The sequence below is a fragment of the Varanus komodoensis genome, unplaced genomic scaffold, assembly GCF_004798865.1.
Source record: "Varanus komodoensis strain SLA01 unplaced genomic scaffold, ASM479886v1 scaffold5, whole genome shotgun sequence".
Taxonomy (NCBI): Eukaryota; Metazoa; Chordata; class Lepidosauria; order Squamata; family Varanidae; genus Varanus; species Varanus komodoensis.
In genome coordinates, this window is record NW_025336087.1 from 4,818,396 (window position 1) to 4,831,811 (window position 13,416).

At 41.9% G+C, this 13,416-nt stretch overlaps 1 protein-coding gene across 1 annotated transcript in view; it reads right to left on the bottom strand.

Moving 5' to 3' along the window:
- The window catches only part of ANKRD55 (ankyrin repeat domain 55), a 39,605-nt gene that overhangs the window by 12,307 nt on the left and 13,882 nt on the right, over positions 1-13,416 (bottom strand). Inside the window, exons 4-7 of the mRNA XM_044446725.1 lie at positions 12,977-13,086; positions 8,842-8,902; positions 5,937-6,065; positions 404-588 (exon numbers count right to left, since the gene is read on the bottom strand). Of these exons, the coding sequence (XP_044302660.1) occupies positions 404-588; positions 5,937-6,065; positions 8,842-8,902; positions 12,977-13,086 (485 nt within the window). The remainder of the gene's footprint in view (positions 1-403; positions 589-5,936; positions 6,066-8,841; positions 8,903-12,976; positions 13,087-13,416) is intronic.

A 13,416-nucleotide genomic window follows, 5' to 3' on the forward strand; every position in this document is an offset into this window, starting at 1 on the left:
AGAGCTCAGGGGGCTGAAACTAATGTAGAAACTGAATCTTCTGACCTGTAAACATTCCCTTTAATCCCAACTATCATAATTCTTTACTGTCAGGTTATATATACACTGTAGAACTCACTCCTAGTAAACACAGATTACCTTTTACATAAACAATGTTCTAAGAAACCATCTGAATAACTTGATTTTGCTTTGCATGAATGTGAATTATAACAATGAAGGTTAGGAGACCCACTTGCTGAGTCGTTGCTTAGCAAGAGGGAGCCATTGGGGAGCCCCTAATCATTTCATTAGGGGCTGTGTTTCGTTAGAAAGCAGCAGAATGTCTTTGCTTTCACTGCCAGTCAAAACAAGAAGGACCTTGGCCAGAGCTCTGCAGCTCTTTTCCGTTGGTTTCCATGGTCACCTGTCATCCACGTCAAGGGCCTGCAGGTTGCATTCTGGGACTTCAGCCAGCTCACTGATAATGTCACTGTATCCTGCAGCAGCAGCAATGTGAATGCAAGTCTTCCCATTCTCATCATCATAGTTTATTATGGATGGGCCCTGATGGTGGCTCAGGATGATAGAACACAGTATCCGGTTCCCACTCTGAAAAACAGCAGTGTTCAAAAGAAGCCAAATTTACGGATTAGTGTTAAGTTCCTCCCTACAAAAGGCACTTAATGTAAATATACTTCCATTAAAGCTATCCAGTAGTAAAAGGATCGTTAATTAAGTTGTTGCTTTTCATCAAACAGTTCATTAATTCATTAAATTTAAATCGATTTATACAATGTTAAGCTTCAATTAGGACACTACCTTCTCTGACACATAATCTACAAGTCATTAAGAAAAAAAAATCTTTTGACTTTCCCCCTTCCTCCCAATTTGAGGAAATAGCTTTGCTGTTTCACTTTAGAGTGTTAACAGTACTCTAAAAGGGCTGCACATGCAAGCAAAGACCTACAGTCTTCCTCATCAGTGGGGTTGCTATGGTCCCAGTGTAAAGCCAGTGGGTGTTTATTCACAAATTCCACTGAGTTCAATGGGACCTACTCTCAAGTACATATAGGAAGGATCACAGCCTTATGGAGAGCAGAGAACAAAGAGACATCAGTAGTTGGACAGGTTAGAAAAGTCTTAAATATATTAAAAAATAAAAACAAATAAACAAAGCACAAGCCAATGTCATCTAGGTCATCATGTTATTCAGATTTCTGGACCACAACTCACATTATCTTCGTTCATTGGCCAGGCTGGCAGAGGCTGATGGAAATTATTATTATTGCATTACATGCACAGGCTGCCTTTTCTCTGCTGGCAAGGAACCAACATGGTTTAAATAGTCCTCTCTCCCTCCATTTTATCCTCACAACAACCATATGAGGTAGGTTATATTTCACATATTACTTAGGCTGCAATTCCAAGCACATTTCTCTTGAAGTAAGCAGCAGAATAGAACTAAGATACATTATTCACTGAAATATTTCTTTAAATATTTTAACTATTCCTGTAATGATAGATCTTAGGGTAGGATGCAATCAAGAAAACAACTCAACATAAATCAAGTGAACAATTCAGCAAAAGCTATAAATAACATATAGTATCATCACAAATACTGTCGGAATAAAAGCACACAACTAAATTAAGCTGCAATTAATAAACCACAAATGCTAGGATAAATAGCTAGCTCCTATTCAGCCCCTCATATGGAAAGCTGAATGCATAGAGCTTAAGAAGACCAAATATATATGGCTTAAGAAGACTACACTGGTAGTTTACACAGCAACCTTCCTGTACAACACAGGGTGGGTGTTACAGTACTACACAAAGAAGGGCTCTACATGAAGCTCTTGACTTTGCAAGGGCAGTTCCTTATACAGCTTGCCTGCTTTCATGCAGGCATGATCCATTGCTAGAATGTGCCGGTAGTTTCACAAATTTACTTTGTTTTCAATATTCTGTATTTTTTAAAGAATCATGATTATATATCCCATTTCCACTCCAAAGGACCCTCAGGTTATGCGGTACAATACCAAATGAATACACTTTGAAATGCTTTATAATTAAAATTTCAGTTTAAAATATAGCTGAGGACTATTTTATTGTTTAAAAATACTGAATTATTCTATGCTTTGAGACGGGAGACAGCTTTTTCTGTGGAGGCCCCAACTTTACAGATCTTCCTCTCATGGGAACTGCACCTTGATGATTGCTTTTAAATATACTCTAGAGACCTGGTTGCTTATAGCAGCTCTTAAGAAAATCCAAAACTGTTTGCTGGCTTTGATTGAATTGTTAGTTGTTGTTATTAATTTAATTTTTGTCTTATAATGTTTGTTTTGTGCACTGTTTTGAAAAGGTTGCATAGGCCTGAAGGATGACATATAAATTTTTAACTAAACAACATTTTCTCATGGACCGATGGTAAATGATGGTCATAATCTACTAATGAACTCAGTTCCAGTCATTTTGGGTCACAAAAGGGCTTTGGCTTGAGTTACTCAGAAAAACAACCCTCTATACAACAAAGTTGTCCTGTTATGATTTGAATTGGACTCTCTGTTAGAGAAAATTACAGGGCAATCCAAAATGCAAGGCAATAAAACAGGCAATTGGTCAGGCTCAGACAAGAACAATCAAGATACAAAAGTCAAAGCACTCTAAGCAAACCAATAAACCAGGGATCTCAAACTCGCGGCCTGTGGGCCAATTGCCGGGTTGGGTGGGGCACGGGGCAGGGGCCCTGTGGCCTTCAAAGCGCCGGTGGCGCCCGGGCCAGCCTCTGGGAGCAATGCGGGATGAGCGGCCCACCACCACCACTTGATGCAGCCCAGCCTCACCCAGACTCTACTTCCAGCGGCCCCCAGGTAAGTTGAGTTTGAGACCTCTGCAATAAACAGTTCAGAAGCAGAATCAACCAGAAGCCCTTGCAAGTGTCAGTGGCACATAAGGAAAAGTCCACAAAACAAAGTACAAGGCACAGAACCTGAAGAAATGATGTTGTTCTCGCACTGGATGTCTAAGCTCCATAGCCAGGGCTCAGCTTAAGTTGTGTTACAGGCAGGCCCTTGGGCAAAGATCCCTGTGGGAGGAGGTCCTTGCTGCTGCTGAGTACTCTATTGCATTCAAGAACATCTTTTCGAAAGAGCCCTACTGTTTTTTCTTTTAAGGTAATGACACTTTCAGGGTATTGGTAGTCACACCATCCTCCTCTGGGAATAGACCAACAGTGATTTCTTCTGAGGACCCAGGCTCCCCCAGATCTTCTGACATGGGTCACTCCCCGTATCACTCATTCTTGGAGTTCTAGCTCTTCCTTAGAGGATTATTTGAGCAGGGCATGACAACAGCTGAGCAGATGTGGGAAACTGACTTGTTTTATGGCACAGAACTTGGCCATGCAAAGAGCAAAAAAAGAAAGTTATCCTCCCATAGCCCGGCAGGGGCACTGCTAATCCATTTCTTATTCCCTAGCACTCTGAATCTATTCCTCAGAGTTCTGACTCTGAGTTCTGGTGCCAATGGATGGTGTTGAGTTCTGCCTTTTCCCTAGCTTAATTGTCATGCAAGGGGTGATTTGCAAGAGGTATTGCAGCTGGGTAGGGAAGACTACCCTCCCATCTCTCCTGGCATGGCATTTAAGTCTAGGAAAACTTTCCTCTGCTTTGAGATGATTTGCATGAAAAATTAATATTTATTTATTTATTTATTTATTTAGGGAACTTCTATGCCGCCCCATTCACCGAAGCCTCGGGGCAGCTCACAACATAAATAAATAACATCATATAAAACAATATAATTTAACAGTATAAATTAAGTCGCCCTGGCCAAAGAATTAAATAAATAAATAAATAACATTAACAATTAAAATAATGTTTGAAAAAAAAGGTCTTCGCCTGGCGCCGAAAAACAAATAATGATGGCACCAGGCAGACCTCTCTGGGGAGCGCATTCCATAGATGGGGCGCCACCGCAGAGAAAGCCCTCCTCTGAGTACTCACCCTCCTAATATCATTCACAGAGGGTTCCCGGAGAAGAGCCTCTCCTGCTGATCTCAAGGGGCGGGCGGGCATATAAGGACGTAAGCACTCCTTCAGGTAACCAGGACCCAAGCCGTTAAGGGCTTTATAGGTCATCACCAACACCTTGAATTGGCCCGGACTTCAATGGGAAGCCAGTGAAGCTGACGGAGAACTGGAGTCATGTGAACATAATGCCCAGTCCCCGTCAGCAGCTTGGCAGCTCTATTTTGAACCAATTGAAGTATCCGGACCGTCTTCAAGGGCAGCCCCACGTAGAGCGCGTCAAGTTGGGAAGTCACCAACGTGTGTGTCACTGTCGCCAGGCAGTTGTTCTCCAGGTAGGGGTGCAGCTGATGGATCAGCCGAAGCTGAAAGAAAGCGCTCCTCACCACCGCTGTCACCTGAGCTTCCAGTGAAAGCTCTGGGTTGAGGAGCACTCCCAAGCTGCGGACCTTGTCCCTAAGAGGGAGTGCAACCCCATTCAGGACTAGGTTCAATTCACCCTCCCCGAAGCCCAATCCGCCAACCAACAGGACCTCCGTCTTGTCTGGATTGAGCTTCAGTTTATTGGCCCTCATCCAGCCCATTACCTCAGCCAGGCACCGGTTCAGCACCGGCACTGCCTCACCTGGATTGGTGGAGGACAAGAGGTAGAACTGGGTATCATCAGCATACTGATGATTCCACAGCCCACACCTCCTGATGACCTCTCCCAGCGGTTTCATGTAGACATTAAACAGCAAAGGGGACAAAATGGATCCCTGCGGTACTCCATGGCATAGCTGCCATGGCGCAGAGCCATAGTCCCCCAGCACCACCTTCTGGAATTGGCCATTGAGATAGGAGCGGAACCACTGCAAAGCAGTGCCTCCGACCCCCAATCCTGCTAGCCTATCCAGAAGGATACCATGGTCGATGGTATTGAAAGCCGCTGAGAGGTCCAGAAGAACCAACAGGGATACACTCCCCCTGTCCTTCTCCCTGCACAGGTCATCGTACAGGGCAACCAAGGCAGATTCAGTACCATAATAGGTTACGGTAATAAATTCAGTAATAGGCTGACTTTGCCACCTGTGAAATTCAAATAAAACTTGGTAATTATTCATTTGCAGATACAGATAAAAAACAAAATATCTCTTTTATTCTTACATTTATTTTAAGTCTGTACTGTTTGCAGCTTTGGAATCTGCTTGAAAATGGAGTGGTACACAAATACTATAAATAAAACACATTAATAAATAAAACACCATATGCAAATTTTAGGTAGATTTGTGTCCTGGGTACCTGATGTCTTAGGTACATAGCAACACCCCTGTGCTCCAGTCTTGCCCAAACAGGGTGTGGCATTTGCCCAGTCACCCAGTGTTCTGGCACCGGGCTGGCCTAAGCCTGGGCATACTGAAGACAGCCTTTGTTCTCTGCCAATGTGCCTTCAGTCAGCAATACATTCAACTTCCTTTCTTCTTTCAATTCCAAGCCAGAGTTTTTATACTTCTAGCTTTAGGCAGCTTTGTGGTTAGGCATTTCTTACAGAGCTGAATCACTTCTTAGAATTCTGTAGCTAACTTTGGGTGTATGAACTGTGGGTAATGTAATATTCAAACCAAATTGTGACATAATGTTGTGAGTTTAGCTGCCCCAGTAATTGGTTTTATATATTGTAACCACATTTATCTGATGGCCAAATACTACTTGTCATTTTCTCTCCCTTAGTTATAAACGCTGGTCTGTGTATCTGAGAAACAGAGCTGAACTAACAGTCGTGCAATATATTCTGTGGCCCTCCCAGCAATTTGGAAACCTGCACAGCCCATGTTTCCATTAGGAATACCTTTTTTACTTTTTATAAACTTCGATGTGTCAAACTATGTAAACAAAAGGCTCCAGTGAAGAGACATAGTTACTGTTAAATTGCTCACAGCCATTCCATACCTGAACTGCCCAGTGAAGAGCCGTTTTAAAATCTTTGTCTACCAAGGTTGGATCAGCTCCTTTATGCAGCAGTGTCTGGACATGCTGAGGTCGATTGTGGAATGCAGCCCAATGAAGAGAGGCCATTCCCTGAAAAGCACAACCCAGAGCATCAGAACTGTCCGCAAGGTATTCCTTCCTTGAAAGCAGGCATGATTAAGCGATGAAAGAGAAGGCTTGTCTATAATAAGAACACGAAAAACAAAAGCAAGCCAGAAGTTCCTGTCTTGGCACAGCAGTAGCTTAGCGGAGAGTTGACAGTAATTTGAATTGGAGGTATTTCTTAGCTGACTAAGAAGCATGTGTTTCTTATTCAGCACAGGAGTGGTCCAGGGCCCAAATCCCAATTTGAGAACAGTCTGGGAGGGGGGAAGGGCACAGGAAGTAGGGCCAAGGTCAGAGTAAAGGCAAAGTAGGAGGAGGCAGATGTGATTTATTATTACTACTACTACTAATTATGTTTCTATACTGCTGACGCTTTCTGGGCCAATCACAACATTAAATCAGACATCCGGATTTCAACCAGGGCAGATGCTGCTTAGCAGCCAAGATTAGGCAGGATCAGGCACTTCAATCTATATGGGAACTCTACTTGTTTGTTTTGATTTTATGTACTTGCATTGATGTTGTATTGAATGTATATTTTGCATCAATTATTTGTATTGATTGTATATTTGTATCAATTTTGACATTTTCCCAGTAAGCTTACAAAGCACAGCTCAGTTCCAAGCAAGTCTACTCAGAGTTAGGAGTAAGCCCTCAGCACAATGGTTTTAAGGCATGCATGCAAAGTACATGCCTTCAGTGAAGGCCAGAAAGGGACTACTTTTGATATGCAAGCATATTCACCTTCTCTTACAAGACCAGCACAGATACCTTACTTTTTAAATGGCTTTAACATGTAATGGTATTTAAACAGAAGGGTATTTAGAGTATAATTCCTTCTTATCTCTGACCACTGGGCTTTTCCTGAGGAAGAAAAGCTGTCTTTCTTCCCTGCTGAGCAAGGAAACCTTAGTTCTTATCTGGTAAGAGTGAGGTTTCTGGCAAAGGGCTGCCGCTGAACAGGGCACTGGTCTGTGGGAAAAGCTCAGGAACCACATGTAGTCTGGGGGGGATACCCAATCTTTGCAGTAGTAGGAAGAAACCTTCTGTGTGGGCTAGCATTTCTGACACTTGTTGAACTTAGCCCCACCTTTAAAACTGACTCTGTGCCCAGTACCCCACCTTAACCAATTGCCAACCATCAGTTCTATATGCATATGCAGAGATGCTCATGTCCAACTTTGAACGTCTCTCGTCCTGCTTTTTCCCAGAACCACACAGCCACCCACTAAGTTACTCCACTCCACTTCCACTCATCTGGTTTAGGAAGAATTGAAAGTACAAGCAGCCCTGGGGTTACAAAGGAGTTTTGTTCCTGAGAAAATGGAAATTTGCTTTTAAGTTGAATTTGTATGTAAATGGGATAAGCAGGAGTTAGGGGCACAGGAGCCCTGTGAAAGTGGAAAATATCTCTAGCACCCTTACCAAACTCACCAGCACCTCCTCTTTGCAGCAAGGAAATGCAGACTGATTTCCCTCCCCAGATGGGTGGGTCAGAAAGGTGTGTTTTGGAGGCCTCCCCCTCTACCCTGTCACTTCCACTTTCCTACTGTAGTGATGAATTCCTGCAGTTTTTTAAAAAAAGTAATAGGCTTTATGGCAGTTAGGTCATAAGTATGGGTTGTTCATAACTTGGGTTTCGTCATTCAGGGACTGCCTGTATCAGGCCAGGGAAATTAGCATTGATATCAGGTCAGTACTGCCATCCTACAGGACCTGGCATTTAATCTTCCCTTGGAAGTATCTTGCTCTCCCCCCACCCCCAGAATAGTAGAATATTTTAAAAGGGCAGCATGTCAGTGCAGTATGCTAGTTAGAATGTGGGCTGGGACTGGGAAGATCTGCATTCTAGTCCTCACACATGAAGCTCACTGGATAAGTTTGGGTCAGTCACTGGTTCTTTGCCTAACATACTTCATAGGGTAGCTGCAGGGAAAAAATGAAGACCATGTAAGCCACCTTGGGTTTTTTGCAAGAGGGAAAAAAGGCAAGACGTAAATATAAAACTAAGAATTATATGCGTTTAATGACTGCATAGATTGCATCAGCAGTTTTATACAAGCAACAATGGAAGTTTTTACACTATGTCTCACATTCAGAGAGTAATAGCGTGCATAATCCCACTTTGCACTTATTGCAAAACAATGAAGTTGCTTGTTTGCTGGTTGCACAATGCAGAATGAATGAAGAGCAATAATCCCCAATTGTATGCAAAATAATGATATGAAATGTGAGAGCCAGTGTGGCATAGTAGTTAAAATTTTAGACTGGTTCTGATCCAGAGATCCAGGTTCTAGTGTTCACTGGGTGACTTAGGGCCAATCGCTGACACGCTCCCTAAGCCACTTCACAGAGTTGTTGTGAGGATAACATGGAGAATGGGCAGGAGGACTGTGTAAGCCACTTAGGGCTCCTTGCAGGAAGAAAAGGTGAGATCCGTATAATAAGTAAAATGGTCCTGGCACTTTAGAGTTGGGTGCATCCCAGTGAGACTTTTATTGAATCATTGCCCCATCTTATCCGCATGTCTTCTTCTATTGCTAACTTTCCTGCTTTCTGCCACTACTTCTTCAACTTTTTTCTTACCACAGAAAATCCACTAAGGAAGAAAGGATGCAATGCTTGCGCAATGCTTTCTCATCGGCTGTGCCAGGACCCTCCGCCTGAAAGCACCCACTCTCTCAGAGATCACCATCTTTAATCTGTGGGAATCTTTCTTGTCTACACAGGATGTACATTTTAGGGGAACTGGTTTGCTAACCTCATTGTCCTGGTGGTTAATTTCACTCAGATCAGACTGCTGCAGCAGCACAGTTAAAAGCCTGTGGAGAACAAAGTGATATTTAAATTCAGGGGGGAAATCGTACCAAACCCTTTTCTATTCCATTGATTTCAGTGAGACTGTTGATCCAAGAGACTTTATGACTTTAGCTTTGTAGAATCTAGGAACTGTAAATCCCATGTACACTTACTTGGGGATAAGCAGTATTGAATTGAATGGGACTTAAATGAGTAAACATAAATAGGATTTCCTGTAAACGTACAATCTATCAAATGTTTAGACCAAAAAAAAGTCCTACCATACTCAAGTGTCGTTTCTAAGTTAAAGGTACCTGGGTGGATGGGATTGTAAATGGTGAGGTCAGAAGCACATGAAACACAGAAAATACTGACAGTGACCATTATGTTATTGACTGTGTCCAGTCACAAAAAAAGTAACTTGGAACAGACATCCTGGAACTGCTAAGCCAATTAACTCATGTAGTGTAATAAGAAACCTTTATTCTAATTTAAGCCATATGTAATAGGACCAAACCCCTTAATGAACTGAAGTTCAGGCTGCAGTCTCTTTGAAACTCCTCTATGCCAGGTTTTTTCCAGATCGGTTTCAGTAATCTGTGCACTGGTATGTTGGAGGGGTGCTGCTGGAAGAATGGCATGGAGGTTATTAAGGTTCAGCAAGTCATGCAGTGAACTTTCCCAGTGCCCAAAAGCCGGGATAATTTTTGGAGCCATACCAAGGCCTTATGGCCTTCTGCCTGCTAGGAAGAGCATGAGAAATAATTGCCTTGAAGCTGCTTTCCTCATATATATTCCCTAGATAAAAGCTGTGAGAACACATGTGATGCTCCCATTGGGTCAGTGGGGCTGTGAGGGTAAGGCTTTGGGGCAGACATGCAGGCCTTGCTCTGCAGAACAGTCCAGAGGGCCTCAAAACAGAGTAGGGTAGCATTATGAAGCAATGGACTCTTCCTTCCCTTTACTGAAACAGCTTCATCCGACCCACCATGCCCTGTCTCTCAGGAAGAGGGTGAGAACCATGCAGTATGGAAAGATTCTGGAGCAATGGGAGAGCAGAACTTCATAAAACCCATAGCAAGAGGCATTGTCTTTTGATCTCAGCTCAGAGGAGGGAAACTAATGCACTTTTGCCAATTTGGAGATCCATGCAAACATCCCCTGACCTATTTGGGAAATCAGTACAGTCACTGAGAAAGGGAATGTAAACTTTCTTTCACATGTTTATATCTTGCCTGCATATGGCATCATTATATTCAGTAAATCACATATCATCATTGACCCAAGAGCTTGAGTTCCTTCCTGAATACCTTCAAATCTAAAGTAAAGTTCACCGGCTCAACCAGAGACTGATACACCTAGTAACCTTCAAGTTGGAGTACTGCAGTGCACTCTATCTGTGGCTGCCCTTTCCCTGCATTTTACAGATTAAGTAATTGTGTTGTTTAATATTAGTTTTATTAGATATTTATATTCTATATTTGTATGTTGTTACTTACTGTTCTGTATTGCCATCCTGAAACTTTTGTATTAGATGGGGTAGAAATGCCCCAAATAAACAAATAAATATAATAGGTCTGTTTGGAAGCTGCACCTTGTGCAAAATGTAGCAGCCTGATTGCTGGGACCAGAAGGTTTGACATATAACACCAATTCTACCTATTTGCATCCTTTTATCATTTTATTTTTACAATTGCAATATTTTATATTTTGTATCCTGCTTTGTAGATCTATTTGATGAAAGGGTAACTTTAAAATATTTTACACAGCTCTTGTTACAATTTTGTTGTGGCTGCAGATAGATTTCTTCTCTAGGCATGAGGGTGTGTGATCTTTGCAACAGCCAGACTGAGAAAAGTTAAAGAGAAAATTAATGCGGAAGCTGAAAATCTGTGGTACTTTAGTGCCTTTTGCAGTTATCATAGTCAGAAGTACTAATTTTGTTGACTTGTGCTGATAGGACAGATACAGATGAAAAGGAACTAGCAGCTGCCATGCTTCTGTTTTGATCAAAGGTCTGCCTGTTTCCATGGGGACTGTAGAAATTTTTATTTTGCAGGGATCTTTGTGTGTTGTTGTTAAAATAAATTACTCTTCCTTTTCCAAATACGAACATAGTCCCATTTTCTATGGATGCTTTATTTAATGATAATGCCCTCTTGGTTGCCTTGAAACCTTCAGAGTGTATTGTTCAAATGATGTGTAAAGAAGAATGAAGATGGCAGAAAATTAATTAAGCAACTGCCAGCACGGTGGTTAAAGAAAAGTGGACACACGGGGTACCCAGTGTAATGGGTGCATGAAACACTTATGGCAGCATCATGTACCATTTTTTCAGCTGAAGTGGAAGATCCACCGCTAATATCCAATGCATCAAATACACATGCAACATTTTTTGTTCTTGTATTTGCATACAGATATCTAAATCAAATCATGATTTTTACAGTGAAACAACGAATACTTGATGATGCAGCTTCTTGCCAGTTTCAAAGAAATCAGTCAATAATGCTATGGAGTAACAATGATATTGACTGTAGTTCTGCACAGTTATGCATATCAGAGCCCCACTGAAATTAACAGGAGTTGTCTGCATGGAATTGGGTACAGAATTTTGGCTAATAAGAGTAACAATAACTCCAGTGATTGTCTTGATAAAATGACAATCTGTGTTAAGTGATTTCTTAATGGTACTTTTAACATATTTTGTGCATAAATCTTTAAATGTTCTGTTCATTCTCAACAAAGACAGTCACATTGCAAATCCTTACTACTTAGTAAAACTTATTCTTAAATCAATGCCTTTCCACAGAGAATTGTGTTGGATTTGGCTATTGGGAACTGTGACTGCTTCTCATTCACCATAGAAAAGGTGTTGACAAAAAAGAGGAAACACATTACATAGAAAAGAGGACACATGTTTGCCCAAATTATGTGTATAGATGCTAGTTTGGAAATATGTGCTTCCATTTAAATAGAAAGGCAGTACCTCTCACTATAGTGGAGAAGGTGGTAGCTAGGTGACCTGGCTACCCTAAACCAGGAGTGTCAAGCCCAGAGATCCAATTCCATTTCAGAGAAGATCTTGGGACCTCCATTCCAGTGCTGGGCTTGTCTAAAGGCAAAAGGTGGACAAAATACCCAACAACTATGCACAAAATTCTAGTGTATTTAGTTTAGAGCTCTTTACTGCTAGAAACTAAGCTTTAGGAGAGGCATTTTAACCTTCTAGGATGAGGAAAAAAGCTGGGAAACAACCAAAGGATAGGTGGCTGTGGAAAAAGGAAAGGGAAGGGGGCATGACCATCTAGGGAACCCTGGGGGGCTGGACTGGGACTCAGGTTCAAGACCCCTGCCCAAAACCTGGAGCAATGCTGAAGAAGCAATGGTTTTGGTTTGTTTGACATGTGAGGCATAAACCTTGTTTGATCCTCTTTCCCTCTGTTTATGGTAATTACAGATCATTGTCTGGCCAAGAAAGCAAAGAAGAGGCATTTGAAATGTGAACAATATTAGTGTGAATCTGTGTTTCTGTATGAGGACTGTACACATGGGTGTCAAGCTGAACTAGTAGCTGTGCACTTCTACATACTAGGGAAGCTTTATGTGAAGTCCTAACTTTGGGGCACCTTCTGGTACCAATGAAAGCTCCATGTAAACATTTCGTAGTCACAAAGTCAGCAACAGTTTCACATACTTCTCTGTGGTGTGTGCGTGTAGCCGCTGATTTATTTGTTTGATTGTACTTCACCATTCTAGCAAATGAAATATAATGGAAAATAATACAGCATTCTACGTATCTAATTGCTGATGATTGTGAACTGACACTAGAAGCTCCAGTCTCCTACTAAACAAACAATCCCACAACTCTGAAGCTCTAAACAAGCAATTCTGGGCTGTCTTGGCTAGCAGAAAAGCATCACTGTTCATGCAAGGAGTCTGAGATTCTAATGTAATTCTAACCTGTTCCTGCTACCTATGAAGGAGAAGACTGCTATAGTAGAGAAGACTACTATTTTCATATCATTAGTAATGAAAGACCTACAGAATACACAACTATTAAAGAGTTCATTATTTGTGAAAGATTTCAAGGAACATACCTGACATTGGGATCAGCCGTGGCTGCATGTAGTGGTAATCTCCCATTTTTATCTGGGATATTCTGTTTGGCACCATTTCTTAGCAGACTGACACAGCCTTCAAGCCATCCCTGAAAGCAGATCAAAAGAAGGAACGCCAACCTGCTGGGATCACATCCTTCATCTGAAGAGTGCTATACAGAACACTGAATGGCCACTTCAATCAGCATTGCTGGATTCATAGCTGTTGGAAAAATATCACCCTACCCTAACGGCGTAGTGGCTGAGACAAACGCACCTCAATGCAAAATTTATTTGGTTGCCTGGGGTATTTTGGAGGTAAGGGCAGGTGCTTTTTGTGTACAGAAAGCAGCTATGTAATGATAAGAGCTGGGATTTTTAGACCTTAGTTACATACCTTATTGTTCTGCATGTGACAATATCCTAGAGCGGGGATGGGC